At 46.4% G+C, this 22,756-nt stretch overlaps 1 protein-coding gene across 2 annotated transcripts in view; it reads right to left on the bottom strand.

Moving 5' to 3' along the window:
* Positions 1-16,100, bottom strand: part of LOC133508753 (complexin-2-like) — a 65,636-nt gene extending 49,536 nt beyond the window's left edge. The window contains exons 1-3 of one of the 2 annotated variants that reach the window (XM_061835129.1): positions 16,031-16,100; positions 10,478-10,643; positions 868-976 (exon numbers count right to left, since the gene is read on the bottom strand). In XM_061835129.1, the coding sequence (XP_061691113.1) occupies positions 868-898 (31 nt within the window). In that variant the 5' untranslated portion in view covers positions 899-976; positions 10,478-10,643; positions 16,031-16,100. Of the gene's footprint in view, positions 1-867; positions 977-3,236; positions 3,457-10,477; positions 10,644-16,030 lie in introns of those variants that run through there. The other variant, XM_061835130.1, reaches the window with a different exon arrangement.
* Between the last annotated feature and the right edge of the window lie 6,656 nt (positions 16,101-22,756).

The following is a 22,756-nucleotide window of genomic DNA, read 5'->3' as shown; positions in this document are numbered from 1 at the left end:
TTCTCACGAGGGAGTGCTGGAGCCTATCCCTGCTGTCAACCGGCAGGAGGCGGAGTCACACCCTGAACTGGTCGCCAGCCAATCAGAGGACACGAAATGAACAAACAATAACCTCTCACAAATCACACCTAGGGTCAATTTAGGGGGTCCAATTAATGTTGCATGTTTTTGGGATGTGGGAGGAAACCGGGGTGCCCAAGAAAAACCACATAGGCACGAGGAGAACATGCAAACTCCACACAGGTAGGTCCGGGATCGAACCCTGGACCTCACAACTGTGAGGCCAACGCTTTAACCTCTTTTCATCGAGAGAGTTGAAATTTTGGCAGGCTTGCCGATCACGAGTCGACCCACAAAAAAAAAGTCTCAAGGAGCCTTGGCCGGAAGCTCACAAGATGTCAGCCATTTTGGGTTCAGGCTGCCATTTTAGGCTCAGCGTTGCTCTTTCTGGTTTCTCCTTCAAAGGCAAACTTGTCCTTGAGATTACACCCCCCACCCCCCCACCCCCACCCCCCGTTTGCTGCTCCAGTAGATTTGAACCTTGTGTACTTAATCTTCAAACAGTTTTCTTATTCCCAGCAAACTTGAACCACTCGACAATTACGAAACAACTCCGCAAGTTCGGCGCGCGCGGCAGTAAAGCTCGCCGCCGAACGGCAAAGTCTGAATTCAACTTCACCAGGTCGCAGCTTGACCTCTCGATCCAAAAAAAAAAAATAATAATAATAATAATGAGCGAGTGGCGAAGTCCCGGAAGGTGACGGGAAAAGCCTCCTCGCAAACAAACATTTGCTGACTCATGCTGCACGTGCGCCACAATGTCAAATACATAAATACATGAATAAATAGATAAATAAAGCGTCTTACCTCCCAACGCTTGTTTCATCACAAAATTCATGGCTGATGGCTTTTAATTCCCCGCCTTGCCGAAGGGATGTCACATTCAAAGGTTGCCGACGAGTACGAGTCCCGAGATCTGAAAGGAAGAGGAGGGGAAAGGGGGGGGGGGCAGGGTGAGTGAAACGGACGGTTGGACGACGACGACGGCGCAACGCAACCGGGGGGGTGGAGGCCGACGGGTGGCAACGGCAAACGCAAGATGTGAACACGCGCCGCGGGCATCTGCGCACAAAACGACCAGACAGCATTTTTTTATTTTATTATATATATATATATTTTTTTTACACAGCAACCTGGACACAATTTACCAACAATCGCTACCTGTGCGACCAGCACACGAGCACTACACAACCTGCACAAAACCGCTACATTTTGAAACAAAAACGACCACACCACATGTTCACTTTTACACACACTACACAAGTAGTACACAACTGCCACACAACACAAACATCTGCCACAAGTCAGCGATACGCATTTCTTGGCCCAACTGCACACAATACTGCAGCACACAATTGAGGTAGGTGGGGGGGAGGGGGGGATAACACACATCAACACACACTAGCGGGAACACACAAGACCACACAATCAGGAAAACAACCTTCACACTCCGGCGCACAATCCTCGCACAATTCGGCGCACATTGTAAACGCCACCAGTGTGCAATTCATCCACGAGTAACGCACAACCCCCACAGCACGTGCAAATGAAGTTAAGAACAAATAATAACAATAATTTACCAGAAATTATTGCACAACTGGCACACACCGGAGCTATTACAGTACACAAAAATCTACTCACGACATGTAACAATACTGTTTGTGCACTACCAGTGTGCAATTCATACACAATCTTACCACAATTTCCTTAAAAACATAAAACCTTCACACAATTCCCTAAAGAACAACACAAAACGTTCCCAAACAAAGCACTCACAAGCACCACTAAGTACACAATCAGTACAGTACAAGTACACAACCACCAAAATCAGGGCACAGCCAGTATAACTTTCACAAATGACACACTAGCGTCGCACAGCGGCGTATTAGCGCTACACAAAAGCCGCACACAACCAGTACACAACTCCGCTATCGCACTCCGACTACACAGCAGCTTACAAGTGGAACTAACACACCACCGTGACACGCACGCTTGACGCCACAACATGCAATCAGATGTGCTTGGTTTGTGTGTGTTGTGTTGTGTGTGTTTACCCCTTGTTAGTTTTGTCTGACCTCCGCCCGTGCGCGTGCGCGACGTACTTAGAGGGAAAAGTGCACGGCGGAGGTGTGCGTGCGCGCCACTCATGCGGTCAAACTTTCCCCATCCTTCCCTCCGTCGGCTTCTTCACCTTTTCAGAAAGCGACGGGGCAGCGCGTGCCCCCCCCCCTTTCCATTGCCCTTCCCCTCGATGTGCGCGCGCGCGTGCTCGCTGTGAAAAATTTAAAAAAATCAAATAAAAAACGACCGCCGCGTGCGCGCACTTCCTCGTTGTGGAAGGCGGAACGTTTCAGCACCGCCGCGAGTGGACAGCTCCGCTGCGGCTCGCGCGTCGCCCACGCAACATCAGCACCGGAATCGAACGCCGATTATTTTACCTGCGATCCGCGCGGGGAGCAACGCGAAGGGGAGGGGAGAAGGAGAATTGGAAGAAGAAGAAGGAGCAGGAAAAGAAGAAGTTCTCCTAGCAGATCGCCGCTCGCATCGAGAAGAAGAAGAAGGAGAGGAAGAGTAGGAAGATGAGGAGGAGGAAGAGGAGGACGTCCTTGCTGCTGCCTGCACGAGTGGGGGGGGGGGGGGGAGGAGGAGGTGTAGAGTGGAGGATGAGGCTCACACTGTGACAGGATGGAGCAGAGGAGGGGAAACGTCCCGCTAACGACCCTCCTCCTCCTCTTCCCTTCTCCCTCTCTCGGTCTACGCCCCCTCCCAACATGGCCGGAGAGAGCCATCAATCAAACCTGCACACCCCCCCCCCCCGCCCCTCACTACCCCACCCACACGTTTTTTTTTTTTTTTTTTGGATCGCTCACCATTTTCTTCAAAAGCTTTCCCAATCATGCAAATGTTGGAGTGGGAAAGGAAACGTTGACTGTTTGCTGCGTTACTTCTTTTGCTGATAGGTTCGGCAGTTCGATTGTGGACTGGATTCTTGTTAAGTTGGCGACACGTCGAGTGGGTTGATTTGCAATTTAGTCCGTTGGAAACGGAATGATTGTGTCATTTATTTAGTTAGTGTTACATTTCCAGCCTGTTAAAAATAGAGTGTTGATTCAAGACTCGTTTCATCTGATTCAAGTCAAATTCTGTACATTCTTCAAAAGAGTTCTGCCACGAACCTCCGGTACGGGGTTGGACCCAAATGCAGGACTTCAAGGCAGAGGCATAATCTTCAACGTAGTTTATTCTGGAAACTGGGTCCGACAAAGCAGAGGTAGAGAAACGCTAGGCTAGGCGGGATCCGAAAGAAATGCAGCAAGGTCCGTTGACTGTGGGGCAAACTAACAACTCAACCGGACAGGATCGAACAATAGGGCACAGAATCGCTGTGACGAGGGTTACTGCAACTTACGCATAGAACTAGCAAATGCCAGTGAGAAAAGCTCCAACTTAAATGCCTGTCTGATTACAGTCCCGATGTGAAACAGCTGCGAGCGGTGACAGGTGTCACCGGCCAGAGTAGTGGTCTGGCCACGCCCCTCTTGGCTGTGGCAAAGCCTTGCTCATGACAAGTTCAATGCAAAACGGGCGACTGCGGAGGCACACGAATGTCAAACGGGGGATGCCAGTGGCCAGTAACTAACAACAGACTCCCCCACAGCCGGACGAGCAACCCAAATGAAACCCTTTCTCTTCCCAGCACGCAGCCAAACCACCTCCCCGCCCGATCTCCCTCCATGTCAGGGCTAATGCCGGCAGACAACAACAACAATGGCGGAGAACAACAACGTCGGCGGACAACAACACCGTCAAACAACAAAAAGAATGCCGGCAGACAACAACAACCCCTGCGGACAACAACGGCAACGAACAACAATAACACTGACGAACAACAACAGCACTAGCGGACAACAACAACAACGCCGGTGGACAACAACAATGCTGGTGAACAACAACACCGGCTGACAACAACAATGCCAGCGAACAACAACAACAGCTGACAACAACAATGGTGCCGGACAACAACAACAACGCTGGCGGACAACAACAACAATGCCGACGGACAAGAACAACACCGACAAACAACAACAACAACAACGCCGGCGAACAACAACAATGCTGGCGGACAACAACAATGCCGACGGACAACAACAGCAATGCCGACAAACAACGACAACACTGGCAAACAACAACAACAATACCGGCAGACAACAACAACGACAGCAGACAACAACAATGGTGGCGGACAACAACAATAACACCGACAAACAACAACAATGCCGGCGGACAACAACAACGACAGCTGACAACAACAATAACACCGGCAAACAACAACAACAACGCCGGCGAACAACAACAATGCTGGCGGACAACAACAATGCCGACGGACAACAACAGCAACGCTGACGGACAACGACAACACCGGCAAACAACAACAACAATGCCGGCGGACAACAACGACAGCAGACAACAACAATGCCGGCAGACAACAACAACGACAGCAGAAACAACAATGGTGGGGGACAACAACAATAACACCGACAAACAACAACAACAATGCCGGCGGACAACAACAACGACAGCTGACAACAACAATAACAACACCGGCAAACAACAACAACAACGCCGGCGAACAACAACAACGACAGTAGACAACAACAATGGTGTCGGACAACACCGGCGGACAACAACAACACCGGCAAACAACAACAACGCCGGCGGACAACAACAACGACAGCAGACAACAACAATAACAACACCGGCAAACAACAACAACGCCGGCGGACAACAACGAACAGCAGACAACAACAATAACAACACCGGCAAACAACAACAACGCCGGCGGACAACAACAACGACAGCAGACAACAACAATAACAACACCGGCAAACAACAACAATGCCGGCGAACAACAACAATGCCGCCGGACAACATCAACGACAGCAGACAACAACAATGGTGGCGGACAACAACAACAACGCCGGTGAACAACAACGCCGACGAACAACAACAACGACGACAGTAGACAACAACAATAGTGGCGGACAACAACAATAACAACACCGGCAAACAACAACAACGCCGGCGAACAACAACAACGACAGCAGACAACAACAATGGTGGCGGACAACAACAATAACAACACCGGCAAACAACAACAACGCCGGCGAACAACAACAATGCCGGCGGACAACAATAACGACAGCAGACAACAACAATGTTGGCGGACAACAACAACAACGCCGGCGGACAACAACTACAATGCCAACGCACAAGAACAATGCCAGCGGACAACAACAGCAACGCCGACGGACAACGACAACACTGGCAAACAACAACAACAACGCCGGCAGACAACAACGACAGCAGACAACAACAATAACACCGGCAAACAACCACAACAACGCTGGCAGACAACAACAACGCCGGCGGACAACAACAAGGACAGCAGACAACAACAACGGTGGGGGACAACAACAATAACAACACCGGCAAACAACAACAACAACGCCGGCGAACAACAACAATGCCGGCGGACAACAACAACGACAGCAGACAAAAACAATGGTGGCGGACAACAACAATAACAACACCGGCAAACAACAACAATGCCGGCGGACAACAACGACAGCAGACAACAACAATAACAACACCGGCAAACAACAACAATGCCGGCGGACAACAACAACGCACAGCAGACAACAACAATGGTGGCGGACAACAACAACACCGGCAAACAACAACAACAACGCCGGCGGACAACAACAACGACAGCAGACAACAACAATAACAACACCGGCAAACAACAACAATGCTGGCGAACAACAACAATGCCGCCGGACAACATCAACGACAGCAGACAACAACAATGGTGGCGGACAACAACAACAACGCCGGAGAACAACAACACAACAACGCCGACGAACAACAACAACGACGACAGTAGACAACAACAACAATAGTGGCGGACAACAACAATAACAACACCGGCAAACAACAACAACGCCGGCGAACAACAACAACGACAGCAGACAACAACAATGGTGGCGGACAATAACAACACCGGCAAACAACAACAACGCCGGCGAACAACAACAATGCCGGCGGACAACAATAACAACAGCAGACAACAACAATGGTGGCGGACAACAACAACAACACCGGCGGACAACAACTACAATGCCAACGCACAAGAACAATGCCAGCGGACAACAACAGCAACGCCGACGGACAACGACAACACCGGCAAACAACAACAACAACGCCGGCGGACAACAACGACAGCAGACAACAACAATAACACCGACAAACAATAACAACAACGCCGGCGGACAACAACAACGACAGCTGACAACAACAATAACACCGGCAAACAACAACAACAACGCCGGCGAACAACAACAACGACAGCAGACAACAACAATGGTGGCGGACAACAACAACAACAACACCGGCGGACAACAACAACACCGGCGGACAACAACAGCAACGCCGACGGACAACGACAGCACCGGCAAACAACAACAACAACGCCGGCGGACAACAACAACGACAGCAGACAACAACGCCGACGAACAACAACAACGACAGCAGACAAAACAATGGTGGCGGACAACAAAAATAACAACACCGGCAAACAACAACAACGCCAGCGAACAACAACAATGCCGGCGGACAACAACAACGACAGCAGACAACAACAATGGTGGCGGACAACAACAACAACGCCGACAAACAACAACAACGACAGCAGACAACAACAATGGTGGCGGACTACAACAATAACAACACCGGCAAACAACCACAACAATGCCGGCAAACAACAACAACGCCGGCGGACAACAACAATGACAGCAGACAACAACAATGGTGGTGGACAACAACAATAACAACACCGGCAAACAACACAAAACACGCCGGCAGACAACAACAACGCCGGCGGACAACAACAATGCCGGCGGACAACAACAACGACAGCAGACAACAACAATGGTGGCGGACAACAACGCCGGCGAACAACAACAACAACGCTGACGAACAACAACAACGACAGCAGACAACAACAATGGTGGCGGACTACAACAATAACAACACCGGCAAACAACACAAAACACGCCGGCAAACAACAACAACGCCGGCGGACAACAACAAAAACAGCAGACAACAACAATGGTGGCGGACAACAACAATAACAACACCGGCAAACAACAACAACAACGCCGGCGGACAACAACAATGCCGGCGGACAACAACAACACCGGCAAAAAACAACAACAACCCCGGCGGACAACAACAACACTGGCCCGTGCACATCATCATCATGTTGTGAGCAAACTTAACTTCCTCTTTGGACTTCCTGTCAGATGTCCTGAAGTGTTTCGGCCTCCTTTTTGACCTCCTCTCGCTCCTTCCGCGAGGACTTGAAGGCGTCACCTGAACGCAGAACATCCGACAGACCGGCAGGAAGGACGAAGAACGAGAAGCCGAGCAAGATTTCGCCGAGGCCTCCGGCTATGATGACGCAGGACGGCTCGGCGGCCATTTTATCTTGCCGCGTCCTCCGCCTGACAAACACTTGTGGCCGTATTTGTCACTTTAAGGTTTTTTTTTTTTTTGGTAAACATTAAGGAGAATGAAGTCTTCAAAAAAACTAATACGTTTTTATTAAAGCTCAAGACTAAATTGAATCTAATGCTTTACGGTTCGGGGGGGTGGGGGGGGGGACAAAAAAAAAGTCCACACAGGCTGCATTCAAGTGTTCTATTAATACAAAATGAGAATACTTTGCCGCTGTGTTCCAGAATGATCGTTTTAATTAAACTGGCTCGGGAACAAACGGGTCCGCATGAATCACTCATGAGCCGACTTGTTATTTCGCACCGAGGGGGATCTTTCAAAAGAAAAGGAACGTTTACAAAAACAAAAACATTCTTTTATTTTATGATTCTCCCACGTTGACGCATGACAAATGAAGAAGAAACGTCGACTTTGAGCAAGCGTCGACCTTGTGGAGGTCAAATCATTGAAATACGAGTCCTCCATTTGCCTGAATATAACTTTGTGTTGTTTTTGGTTGTAAAGTTTGCATTTAGTGGCAAAGTCGTCGTTCCGCTTGATTATACGAGTGTGGTTTTACTTACTTTAATATGGAAGTGAACCAAAAGTGTGCATGTGGAGCTTATTTCTCATCTAAACTGTCAAACAACAACAACAAAAACTTTTTAGCTCTGGTCAAAAGAAGGCAAGTTGCTTGTTTAAAGTTATTCTGCACTTTTGTTGATTTAAAATTTTTTTTACAAGGCTGGGGGCCGGGTCGCTACAGATACGGCAATGCGCACCCAGCCTAGCGTACTCTACTCATAAAACATGCATTTTAAGCAAAAAATAAATTTCTTAAATTATTTTATGATATAAAGTATTTAAACTATACATGTATTTCTACTATGCAGTTCATTATCAGGAAAAGCAAAAAAAAAAACATTTTAAAAAGCCTAATTTTTTCAGCCTGGAACGAATTATTTCTTTTTCCATTCATTGTAATGGGAAACATCGATTCGGTTTTCTAACAAATCACTTCTCGAACCGTTTTCTGGAAGGGATTGTGGTCGAGAACCGAGGCATCACTGTAGTTTGGACTGGCCTCTGCTTCATCTGATTAATGAAGTACAAATCAAAGAATATTTATATATATATATATATATTTAAGGAAGGTAGTCGTAAGATTGCAAAATATATATATGACTTTATTCATTTCTGAAAAATTTTTTATTCTCAAATATTTCAGCCCCCCAAAAAATCTTTCATTTTATTGAAAAAAATACAGAGGTCTATAATATAATTTTATTCTCACAGCAGAAAAAAAATTATAAAATAAAATGTGCTTTTAATCTCAGGAGTTATTTTTATTAGATAAATATTTAAGGACGAAGATTAGGATTTTTTTCCCCCTAAGAAAGAGAGAGAGAGAGGGAAAGAGCCAATCGCACGTCGACGTGCGAGCGTCGTCGCAATACTCGCTGATTTGTGTTTTAGCGGTAATAACGATGGCTGTGATTATCATCATCATGCATATTTAATAAAAGAGTAAATACTCCCAGCAGTTAGCATGCTTGGGTCGCGGTCCCGGTTCCTCGGGGCCGCTTCGAGACCTGGGGGGCTGGGTGCTCCGTGATTACAAAAGCGAGTCAAAATGATCACGTGATGTCAGATCGTTTTCGGGATTTGGCGCGGCTGTGCAGCGTTGGCCTCACAGTCCCGAGGACCCGGGTTCGATCCCGGCCCCGCCTGTGTAGAGTTTGCACGTTCTCCCCGCGCCTGCGTGGGTTTTTTCTCCGGGCACTCCGATTTCCTCCCACATCCCAAAAACATGCAACATTAATTGGACACTCTAAATTGCCCCAAGGTGCGATCGTCTCGATGTGCCCTGCGATTGGCTGGCAACCAGTTCAGGGTGGAGCCCGCCTCCTGACAGCTGCGATAGGCTCCAGCACTCCCCATGACCCTTGTGAGAATAAGAGGCGGAGAAAATGAATGGATGGATGGATGGATGATCTCATGGGGCCAACATAAAATGATCTTCAATATCACGTCTTTGTGCACGTCAGTTTTCTTCGGGGTCAATTTGACCTGAAGCATTTTTTTAAAATATGAAACAAGCGAATGATCAATATTTTACATATATCACACACAAAGTTATATATGTTCCTGTATGATGTTCTGCATTTAAAAGCGACACTATTTATGATAATTTTTTCAAAATGTGCTCTCGTGTTTTCACTTCCCACTCACGACGGGCATCGAGCTCATTTTTGCCACTGCACACATCTGCAGTTATGCTTTTTCTGCGCAAGAAATATGTGGATAACTATTTTGCAAATCATAAACCAGTTCAAAAAAAATTGCTCCAAGTCACAGTTGGATGGTTTGAGTCAAGACTTAAAGCATCACCGCCGCCAATATCAAATTTTCCAGCCGACGGACGTGACGGAACTTGAAAAACTCCACCGAGGGTCGACGGTGACATCATAATCAAAGTCCAGAGTCCAACCAGGACCGCGAAGTTGACGTAAGCGCCCCCCCCCCCCGCCGTGGAAAGCTCTTTATCAATACGATCGATCGTCATACATGCTGCCTGGAAGGCCTCTGAAAATCGCTTAATGTGAATATGTATTGAACGCTGACCTTCATCAAGAGTCATATGAGAGGAAGGAAGGTGGGGGGGGGGGGGGGTCAGGACGGGGGGGTGTAAAGCGTCACCGTCAGTATCTGCTCAATTTGACAAGGGGGGGGGGGGGGACAGCCCACAACGCAAGCATTGTGACCCGCTGATTAAAAACAGCGAGCTAATAGCATCTTAGCCGACACAATGGCGGAGTGCTTATTTCCTTTTGTGTCGCATAATAAAGTAATTGGCGCTTACCGTATGGAGCCGGCGTGCTGTTATTAAGCCAATCTCGCTCGCTCGCCCGCTCCATGTTGTCGCTGCTACAATTTTTTGGGTTGTTTTTTATTTTTCCCCAGAGACTTCCTTCACACAAACGCTCAAGACAACGGTTTGCGTTTCGAAGCGTGAGCCCGCGTAATTCCTGAAATGACACAAACGACAAAAAGGTCCAACGTCGGTTATTAGCGAGCAAAATAATCAACCGCATCAATAAATCACAAAAAAAAAAAAAAAAAAAAAACAATTGACAGTCTTCAAAAGCATTGGCCTCACAGTTCTGAGGTCCCGGGTTCAATCCCGCCCCCCCTTGTGTGGAGGGTTTGCATGTTCCCCCCGTGCATGTGTGGGTTTTCTCCGGGTGGGCACTCCGGTTTCCTCCCACATTCCCAAAACATGCAACATTCATTGGACACTCTAAATTGCCCCTCGGTGTGATTGGGAGTGCGATTGGTTGTTTGTCTCCACGTGCCCTGCGATTGGCTGGCGACCGGTTCGGGGTGTACCCCGCCTCCTGCCCATCGACAGCTGGGATAGGCTCCAGCACTCCCCGCGACCCTTGTGAGGCTAAGCGGCAAAGAAAATGGATGGATGGATGGATGGATGGGATACTGAAATATGCAGCTGTGCGGTGCAAGATGTTCCTTCAGCCGACATTTTTACCCTCATCGACCAAAAATCTGCAACCCTTGTGAGGATAAGCAGCAAAGAAAATGGGTGGATGGATGGAATGCTCAAATATGTAGCAGTGCAGCGCAAGATGTTCCTTCAGGTAACATTTTTACCATCATCGACCAAAAAGCCGCAACCCTTGTGAGGATAAGCGGCAAAGAAAATGGATGGATGGATGGAATACTTAAATATGCAGCAGTGCGATGTTCCTTCAGGCGACATTTTTACCCTCATCAACCCAAAATCTGCAACCCTTGTGAGGATAAGCGGCAAAGAAAGTGGATGGATGGATGGAATACTCAAAAATGCAGCAGTGCGGCGCAAGATTTTCCTTCAGGCGACATTTTTACCCTCATCGACCCAAAATCCGCAACCCTTGTGAGGATAAGCGGCTAAGAAAATGGATGGATGGATGGATGGATGAAGATGAAAACAAAAACATTACGCGTCCGTCCCGATGAGTGAATGAACCCGAATGTTATTATTTCTAACAACGACACGGTGCAATATTTACGTTTCTAGCACGACTTGCACGATCCACCAAGGCCAAACAATCCTCAATGGGGGGAAAAAAACAACATTAGAGGTAAACAAAATAGAATCACAAATTCAAATATGCGGTACATTTTTGTTTAAACATAAGCAGCGCAGCTCAGACCTCAAGAGTGGCGAGAAAAATCAAATTTTCCTTTCTTAAAAAGTATTTTGGAGGACGTGCGGTTGCATTCGCCGCACGCATCGGAAAAAGTGTCTGCGGCGTATCTTTGATGACGCGCACGTCGGGTCTTTGAGGGGGTCGTCGCCGCTGCGTTCACAACGTTTCTTCGTGGACGTCATTAGCGTAATTTCCGGCCTACAAGCCGCGACTTTTTTCACACGCTTTCAACCCGGCGGCGATGCGGCTAATTTGTGGTTATTTTCTAACGGCCGCAAGGGGGCACTCGTGCGGAAAAGGTAAGCGTGAGACCAGTGGACGACGTGTCGAGGAAATTACTTTTGCCGGTATGTTGTTGTTTTTTTGTTTTTAAACTGGCCCTGTTAGCGCCATGCTAGCGCCCCTTCCCCCTCTTGTTCCCACAAATTGTCTGCGTGTCACTCTCAAACTCAACGGTGTTTGTATTAACACAGATATCTTCCTTTTTGTGTACGCGTGTGTCGCTAGCGGTTAGCATTGCGCTAGCCGTTAACGCCTCGCTAGTGGTTATCACTGCTGCTGCGTCTCAGTGATTTAGGTATGCTCTTTTTAACTGGCCCTGTTAGTGTTGTGCTACCGTGTTGCTACTGTGTGGCTGCCACAGCTGTTTTTTTTTTTAAACTGTATTGTTTTTTTAACCAGCCCTGGTCATGCTACCGTGTTGTTGCTATGTTAAGCTAGTGGAATATATGCGACGAGGAAGTGACTGGTTTTTTGTTTTTTTTTAACCGGCCCTGTTAGCGCTGCGCTAGCGCATTGCTGCTGCGTTACTCCTGTGTTTCAGTCATTTTTACCGGTATGTCTTTTTTAAACTGGCCCTGTTAGCGCCGCACTCACGTTAGAGCCACACTAGCATGTTGCTGCTGCCACGTTTCAGTGATGAAAGTATGTTTTGTTTTTGTTGTTTTAACCGGCTCTGTTAGTGCTGTGCTACCGTGTTGCTACTGTGTAGCTGCCACGGCTGTTTGTTTTTTTACCGGTATGTTTTTTTTTTTTTTTTTTTACCAGCCCTGTCCGTGCTACCATGTTGTTGCTATGTTAAGCTCGTGGAATATATGTGCCAAGGAAGTGACTGTTTTTTTTTTTTTTTTTTAACCAGCCCTGTTAGCGCCACGCTTGCGTGAGCGCCGCACTAGCATGTTGCTGCTGTGTTACTTCCATGTTTAAGTGATTTACGTATATTTAGAATTTTTTTTTTTTTTAACCAGCTCTGTTATTGTCCGTGTTGTTGATATGTTAAGCTAAGCTAAGGTATTAAAACTTTGGAAACTCTTTCTGTGCACCGTCTTTCTAGCATTGGCGTTAGCACAGCAGCGGTCGCATTAAACTCTCTGTTGACCATCTTTCTTTGTAAACATCTCGTGTTTCAATGTGGGCACTTGCGGCTTTTACTCAGGGGCGGCGTATGTATGTACCAAATGGTATTTCCTTTGCAAATGTACTGGCTGAGGCTTATAATCAGGTGCGCTCTGTAGGCCGGAAATTACAGTAGTTAGAAACAAACAGGCATAACTCATCTTTGACATGAAAAGAAACAACAACGTCGCCGTTTGGAAGCCTTCCACTGGGGTGCTGAGGGGGGAAAAAAACGATGCAGCGATACGTCGTGACTGAGACTAGCAAGCGGATTGGGGTGGGGGTGTTGGGGGGGGGGGGCCCTCCAGTGCTGATTGGAGCCAAATATTGCTGCAAGGCAACAACAGCAAATCATTTCGACGGTGCGACTTGGAAAATGACAGCGTGTGATTGCGCTGCCGTTTGCATATAGCGACCGCGGCGCTTGACAACAAATCGTTCCGAGGATTACGACGGCGAAAATAACACCGCGTTCTCCTGGAATTCAAAGCTTGGCGTCGAGCCTTTCCTTGGAAATGGGTAAAAAAAAACAAAAAAAAAAACGCAAGGCAAAGTGGCGCTTATCAGCTCGTCAACCAGTTTCACGCTAAGATACGGTCACACGAATTAGAAAAATGTATTCAAAGTGGACGGCTCTCTAGTTTTACAACAGCATCATTTCGCTCACCGCTACGTGAAAGTGGCAGTAAAACAGGCCAAAATTCTCACGTCGGCGGGCGGGCCAGGGCAAGAGGTCATTTGCATACTAGTTGCGCTTTAACCAAATGTGAGTGTAAAAATAAGTCTTAAAAAATATAAAGTCTCTCATAAATAAACAAGTTTTTTTTTTTTAATTAAATTTGAAATTGAAATTTAAATTAATGGCGGCACGGTAGACCAGCGGGTAATGCGTTGGCTTCACAGTTCTGAGGTCCGGGGTTCAATACCGGTCCCACCTGTGTGGAGTTTGCATGTTCTCCCCATGCCTACGTGGGTTTTCTCCAGATGGGCACTCCGGTTTCCTCCCACGTCCCAAAAACATGCAACATTAACTGGACACTCTAAATTGCCCCAAGGTGTGATTGTGAGTGCGGCTGTTTGTCTCAATGTGCCCCGCGACTGACTAGCGACCAGTTCAGGGTCTACCCCGCCTCCTGCCCGTTGACAGCTGGCATAGGCTCCGGCGCTCCCCGCGACCCTTGTGAGGATAAGCGGCTAAAAAAAAATGGATCTTTTTTTTCGGAATTCTCAAAGTGTTGGGTGACGTCACGCGAGAGTTCCGCGAAATCATTTATGAAATATTGATGAAAATATTTCATAGGTCCCCCTCGTATCCGGTCAGAAGATTTAGCCCAACATCAATCGGAGTCCACATTTCAATTCCCGGAATGGATTCCACGAATAGAAACTCGCATTAATTATTCATCAACGCAGATAGCCAAGACGCAAGTTGACACAGAAACGAGCTCCGTCTCCGCGGGTCTCGGTAAAACCGATACGTGGTTTTTCCCTGGCACGCTGTTCCAAGTTCGCCGCCATACGGAATTTTGATGAAAGCTGGCGTTGTGGATCTGTTCCGAAGACGCGTTTTGGGTCAGCGTCGGCGCCCGCACCGTCGCCGTCGTGGTGGCATTTCTCAACGTCGGCGCGCCAAATGTCACATTTTCGTAACCTTTACGCCGTCGGGCGGATCACCGGACGGCGACTCGGCCTCCCCGCAGGGGTCATTTTTACTCCACCGTACCAACAAGTATACACACGACATTATTTTCCACACGCGGCGCGACACGGAGAGGAGAGTCTGGCGCTTCTATTTCGCAGAAACAACAACGCAGAACATGTTTTTGGCATCAAGTCACGTTTGGAAGGGTACAAAGATCCAAATGGGTCATTTTTGGTACCCTTCATTCACAAGGATGCCAAAAATTGGCGACTGGATACGCTGCTTGTAAAAATAACAAGTGCGTTCAATGGACCTCTCCGACCCGTCAATCACTCGTAGAATAATAGCCAATCAGATGGCCGCATTGGCTTAACACGCCCCTTTCGCCGTGTTGTCCCACAAGCAATGCCGGTTGTCAGTAGCGTGCGCCTGGAAAAGTTAATGTTACGAAGGAAATGGTCCTCAGATGCGCTTGGGGAAGAAGCTAGCCTGCTAGCTTACAAGGGGCCCGCTTGATTCACTTTCCAAAGCCTAAAACACAGTTGACGAAGAATCTACGATGGATTACTGCTCGCGGAAGAGCGCACGTACAACTAAATGTGGACAAGATCAACAAACGCAAGGTTGTATTTTCGAAAGTAAGTGTGGGAGAAGTAACTTCACTGAGATTGATTGAATTATTATCAGTGCAGGAAAACAACTTTCAGTTTGTTAGCGTATCATTGACCTGCTGAATGAAGTGTGTCATGCTTTGCGCCGAAGAGTCGGGTTCGGGACACGACGTAAATGCGCAATTTCATGCAAGAGAAACGTCTATTTGCCGATTTGCATCACGTGGGACTTTTTAAGACAGAGCACTGGGTTCCATTGCGAACCGAGTCAAATTATACTTCTAAAGACTCCGATGATATTACTCGTGATCTTTCCAAGTCAAAAGTACTCCCCCTGCTTTACACGCGCAGTACGATTCCACTATTTTGTCCTCTTGGATTTCAGTATGAAGTTTGCGAGGAGTCAAACTTTGCCAACATTTCTCCGTAACTCTGACATTGCGTCCCGCTCAGTCCAAAAATCTTAATTCCGTGTACGTATCCCGCCGTGAAATAGTCGAGACCTCTCTGGAGAACTCTCTTGGACAAGTCTGACACAAGGATGCCAAAAAACATACCTCAAATATTTTATGGAATACGCGATAAGAGAATCGACTTCAAACATGTGCAGTTCAGTCGCCATTTTGGAAGCTTGTGGGACGTGGCTAAGGGGGGGGGGGGGGGCGGAGCTTAAGATCGCCATCGGAGAGGTCCATTGCAACGCTTTTGTCATCAAATTGCAACTTTCTAAAAGTAACCCCGTAAAAATATATTTTTACATAATTTTGTGAATTTTTTTTAAACACATTTGCAAATTCTAATTTTTGTCATCAATGACAACTGGCTACAATTCGCTGTCTGAAATTGGCCGTTTGTGCCACCAGGCAGGGTTACTGCAGTTCAGAACCAAACAGCCAGCCAATCCAGTTACACTTTATTAGTAGGTGACGTCACGTGACCAAGAAAGCGTAACTGCGATTGGCTGGCTGTTCGCTTGTGACCTGAAGTAACCCTGCCACTGAATTTCAGACAGCCAATTGTAGCCTGTTGAATCTCAGAGAATTTTTTTAGATGGTAAATTTGTTTACAATGAAAAGTTAAATAAATGTAAAATTTTCAGTGGCATTTTTAATTCAAATTTACTTCCATATTTTTGGTTATAAAATAAGTATTTTCTTCTGTTAAAATGACAACACCCACCACTTTATCCAAGTTTTTGTCACGTATAATTGAACATTTTTCTCGTGAACTTGCAACTCGTTTTTTTTTTTTTTTCTTCTTGTGCAATTACATTTTTTTTTCCACATTTATATTAGTGTCCCAACTTTTGACATCAAAATTGGGACTCGGTTTTTCTCTTTTGATGGTGACTCTTTGCTTCCTTCCGCGCAGACAATTCTGCTGCTTCTTCTTCTTCTCCTCTTCAAATGTCACCGCATTTGCATTCACGTCTTTTTTTTTCACCCCAAAAAATTTTTATTTTTTTTTTCAAGAACGTGCGCGGGTGTGTGACGGCAACACAACGGCTGACCTTTCCGAACCTGCAGGAGTCGCGACAGGTGACAAAATGATGACGCTGACAAAGACGGCGAGCTCCCGAGTACTGCGTGCTACTAGTGACCTTCAAAAAAAACATTCTACTAGTTTAACATCGAGCGCTTCTCCGGGAGTGCGAGTTGCGCACAAATGCTAACTTGGGTACAGGTTTGCCTCACTGGTGACGTGTACTTCTGCTACTAGTATGCCAAACTTACTAGTACCTACATGCGTACTAGTATCTGAACCTTAAGTTGGGTATTAAAGATGAATAAAAGTACAAATGTCTTTCCATACACAATCACAACAAGTACCTGCACTGTGACCAAGACATTTTTTTTAAATTTGACAAATTTGACAAATGATCATGTAATTAATATAGCCGCTAAAAATCACAGTGGGGAAACTCCAATTTGTCATTTTTAAGTTAAGTACACGGGCGGCAGAAGGGCTCAGCTCAGCATTTTATCAGCCGCTTATCCTCACGAGGGTCGCGCACTCAGAACTGGTTGCCGGCCAATCGCAGGCCAAAGAATAAAGTCACATTTTTTTAAATTCTGACTCACAAGTTCATGAATTCATTCATTTTTTGAACTGCTTATCCTCACTAGGGTCAAGGGAGAGCTGGAGTCTGCCCCAGCTATCTTCAGGCAGGAGGTGGGGTTACACCGTGAACTTGTCGCCAGCCAATCGCAGGCCAACGAACAAAATCCATTCATTCATCAATTTTCTTCACCGCTTATCCTCACGAGGGTCGCGGGGAGTGCCAGAGCCTATCGCAGCTGTTAACGGGCAGGAGGCAGGCCAAAGAACAAAGTCCATCCATCCATCCATCCATCCATCCATTTTCTTCACCGCTTATCCCCACGAGGGTCGCGGGGAGTGCTTGGAGCCTATCCCAGCTGCCGACGGGCAGGAGGCGGGGTACACCCTGAACTGGTCGCCACCCAATCGCAGGGCACATGGAGACAAACAGCCACACTCACAATCACACCTATGGTCAATTTAGAGTGTCCAATTAATGTTAACATGTTTTGAAAATCTATTCTTGTCCGACTATTTTGTGAAATTGGGACAATATTTTTGTCATATTTCGACTTTACCCTCATAATATTATGACTTTACAGAGGATTATTTTTAGGACTTTAAAGACTTAATTGAGTCTCTGATCATTCAAGTGGGCTCACTTGATTTTGGACATTTACAAAATGTTCTGGCTGTCAACTCGTGCGTCCAATTTGACCAAATCCGTCACTCGTTCAGCCTCCAAGCTAAAACCAGGCACTCGCATTTGGAAAATGTCAGTCGTGCCCGCAGAAATAAAGTTGCGGGCGCGTGTCTTCTGTTTGTAATTATGAGGGTACCCCTTTAAGAGCGTAGGGGGGCGGTGTCAGGTAAACGAGGAAGTAGAAGTAGGCTGAGCAGAGATGGGTTTTGGCGTGCGCTGAGAGCACAAGTGCGCAGCTTAGAGGGAACATTGGTCAAGACGACACAAAATAAGTGACGTCTTTCAATATCTACGTATTTCTACTCATAACCATTTTTTCGCGCCCGACTGTGCAGATTTGCGAGTGCGATGGCACTGGTCAAATCACATTGATTGTAAAATATCAAAAACAATGGACTGCCACCATATTTACACACTGGAATCGATCCTCATCTGAAAGATTGGCCTTTTTCATATTCATTTCTGGATTTCAAAAAAAAAAAAAAATGACACGCATATGCAGCTCGGCCACTAGTTCTTAACGGCTTAATTGTTGATTGATTTCCACTGCAATCAAAAGAGGCGTCAAACGACAAAACATAATCATGGCCCACTCACATTAAAGGGAGGAATAATAATAATAATACCGGTATTAAAGCAGCAGTCAGGAATAATAATAATAATAATAATAATACAGATTTTTTTGCTCCTGTTAATGAGGCCCAGAGACCGCAAGCTGATGTCTTGACACGAGCCGACGGGCAACGTATGATCCACCGCCGGCACTAATCAGCTGACCTTTAAAAGAAAAAAAAAAAAAAAAAAATCGCTAACCACATTAGCGCCGCATTAGCCCCCCGCGGGGCGCCCTCGGGAGCTCAGGCAGGAAAACGCGCGTCTCGGCGGCTAGTTTTTTCCGTGTGATTTCGCCACATTAGACACGTACTTTATAGTCCTGTAAGGGGGAGAAAAACAAATCTCGGCACACCACAAAATATCAAAAAATGTCAGCGGCATCATTTGTTCGGTGACCACGCTCCGAATTCAAGATCATTTTTCCTCATTGAAATGAATGGAAATGCAATTTATCCATTCCCCAAAAATTCTCGTTTTCGAAAATCTTGTTTTTGTTTTTTTTATTGCAAATGAAAACTGGTACTCTATAATTTTGTAATTTCTAAGAATAGTAATGTAAAGGAAAAAAAATTATTAATGCGTCAATTCATTTCATTGTGGTGTGCCTACGGGTGCATCAACCTCAGCCACAAGGAGTAGTACAACGAAGAAATGCAGGAAAAAATGAAGAACAGAAATATTATTAATAAGTGTCTCAAGTAAGATGCGGTAATACTAGTTTTTTCATAGAGCAAAAACAATACATGCCTGTCAGTATTGTTAAGTGTTGCGCCTCCATTTGTGTTCTTCTACCAGTTGCTTAAAGGGCGATAACACCACCACATTATCCATCCATCCATTTTCTTGGCCGCTTATCCTCACAAGGGTCCCGGGGAGCGCTGGAGTCACTCCCAGCTGTCAACGGGCAGGAGGAGGGGTGCACCCTGAAGCGGTTGCCAGCCAATCACAGGGCACATGGAGACAAAGGACCAATCGCATTCACAATCACAGCTAGGGGCAATTTAGAGTGTCCAGTTAATGTTGGAGGTTTTTGGGATGTGGGAGGAAACCGGAGTACCCGGAAGAAAACCCACACAGGCACGAGGGGAGAACACGCAAACGCCAAACAGGCGGGGCCGGGATCGAACCAGGGGCCTCGGAACTGTGAGGCCAACGCTTTACCAGCTGAACCACCGTGCTGCCTCACCACATTAGCTTCACAAAAAACACTACTTTATTTCAAGAAAAATAAGGCTTGTGTTAATTAATAATAATAATAATAGTAATAAAATGACTTCTAAAAAACATTTTCAGGAAAAAAAAATTGCAAATCCCCCCCCCCCCCCAAAAAAAATGCAACCCGTTGAAAAAGACACGTTGCATATGACGTCCAATGCAAGTTGTATCGGAAACGCGCGTAGGTAAGTTTCCGGTGGGCGCTGCTGTTTTGGTTAGCGACAGAGTTTAAGTCGGCTTGCGGCTCGTAGCTCGCCGCACAATCCGAAGCCGGGACTCTCTCCGTGTCCGTGAGCGCAAACTACCGCACAGGTGTCACGGCGCCGGGGTCCGCAACGGGGCCAGAGAGACCGAGAGGAGGATGGGGGAGGGGGGGGGGGTGTTTGTCGACCGAGAGCACGCGTGATTGGTCCAGACCTCCAGGGCGGGTGGGGGGACCGTTCGGGGGTCTCCGGGGGGAACGGCAAGATTGCGCGCAAGGTGAAGGGGGACACGAGGCGAGGCGTTCAAATAGATCGGGAATCGAAAGAGAGACCAGGCGAAGGTGACAAAGTCGCTCTTCAAAGCGGTCGTGGGGCTTCAAACTCAACGGAGGGTTGCAAGTTCGGATCTTGACCTTGAGATAGAATTTGAAATTCTTGTTGCAAAACAGGGTTAGGGCTTCAAAAATATGTATGGACATGGTAATATTTCACTACATGATTTTAAGAGAAGGTGAGCGTGCCAAAGTAGGGTTAGGGTGGCCCGCAAAAGGAAATCACGTGCGTCTACTTCTGTTATTCTTCTTCAAATCTGGACAAAAATTCGAAATTGTAAAAATGGATATGACAACAATATTGAGAGTTGGCATTTTTCTGATACCGATTCCCTTTAACTAGATTAGAATTTGACCAAACTACCGTAATTCCCGGCCTACAAGCCGCAACTTTTTCCACAGCCGCCGCGCTAGTTAGCGTTAGCACCACCACGCTAGCGTTAGCACCACCGGGCTAGTTTTAGCGTTAGCACCGCTGCATTAGCGCCACCATGATAGCGTTACCAACGCCACATTAGCGTTAACAGCACCGCTGCATTAGCGTTAGCACCGCTGCATTAGCATTAGCGCGGCCACGCTAGCGTTAAACTCTTTCTGTGTACCGAGGCTTATCACCAGGTGCGCTCCGTAGGCCGGGAATTACGGTATTGTCAATTTGATTCTAAAACTAGCTATTCCTCAATTAGTTGTGTATCAGAATATGACGAGAACGAGGAAATTGAAGATGATCTGGCCCTCGACGAAAAATGAGTTTGACACCCCTGACGCAGGGATTTCAGAAAAAGTTCGTCATTTAAAGTATAGGGTTTCTAAACCCTTTTTTAAGGTTTCAAATGAAGTTAGGAGAGTTTCAAAGTGAGGTTTTAAGATACGGTTAGCGTTTAGAAATCGGGTTTTACAAAGTAAGGTTTGAAACCAGGGTTAGGGTTTTAAAGGAAGGTTTCAAGGAACAGTTAGGGGGCCAAATCATGGTTGCCATTTCAAATTAGGATTTCCTAACCAAAGTTAGAATTTTGAAGTAGGTGTTAAGAAACGGTTAAGGTTGGACACTAAGGATCCCTGTAAGGTTTTGAGTTTTAAGACTAGGTTTTCCAAAACAAAATTAGTTCTAAAGAGGATTTTTAGTCAGGATTAGAGATGGAAGTTTGGGTTTCAAGGGTTGGGTTGAGGTGAGGGTTTCAAATTAGGGGGAGGGTTTGAAAGTAGGCTTGCGCGCCAGAGTTAGGTTTCCATAGTAGGGTTTTAAATTAGAATGGAATGGTCGACACGCTCAGAGAGACTCTGGCCGAAGAGAAGTCCCGCAAATGGAACATGCGTCAGTCACGCCGCAAAAACCTCTCGCCGCCCACAACATTAGGTACACCTGCTAACGAGGAGAAAGCTGACCTTTCAAAAGCATCTTAATGAAGTCTGCCTCATTTTTTTTTTTTTTTTTTTTGCTCCCCTGACGTGGAAGTCGGCAGGAGTCGGGTGACGACCGGAATTCATTTGTGTCACCGCGGAGCGACTCCGAGCAGCTTCCCGCGTCAAAAAAGTCGGAGGGGAAAGCGGCGCGCAAGCTTCCCCTCGGCGACGTGTCGCCAGCTCGAACACCCCGCTGGAGGGCATCGAGGGAAAAAGACGAAAATTAATATCAACGCACCGGATGCCAAATGACGAGCGAGCCGATTGGTCAACAGTGACGCTTTGTTGCAAAACAACACTCAACTACTATTATAGCAAACTACAATACCGAATTATTATAACAATAACTACTACGACTCATAAAAACTCAAAGAGAGTCAAAGAGAAACATCATATGGTATGAAAAAAAAATGAGGATTGCATCCCTGAAAGACTACTTATATTTTCATCAATTGCCAAAACATGTTTTAAAAAAAAAAAAAATCTGCGCAATTAAAAAAAACAGAAAAATCAAGAACAGGAAGCATGAAATCATGATATACTGCGGGTTTACTGTACTACAACTACTATTACAATTACTTAGTCTACTAGAACAATTCCTACTACCACAAATAATATTAAGCAGGACAAAAAAAGAATAATTTTTGTCACATTGCATCAATTGAATGGCCTATATGTGTGCCTTCTGATGAGATGGCCATCATTTTTATTGAGACATCTCAGCTATTCTCAGCTCATCAGGTGACGCGCTATTATCGGTTGTTTGCCGAG

Source organism: Syngnathoides biaculeatus, chromosome 11 (assembly GCF_019802595.1).
Source record: "Syngnathoides biaculeatus isolate LvHL_M chromosome 11, ASM1980259v1, whole genome shotgun sequence".
NCBI lineage: Eukaryota > Metazoa > Chordata > Actinopteri > Syngnathiformes > Syngnathidae > Syngnathoides > Syngnathoides biaculeatus.
The sequence above is the reverse complement of the archived record's forward strand: the minus strand, read 5'-3'. Positions and strand labels throughout refer to the sequence as shown.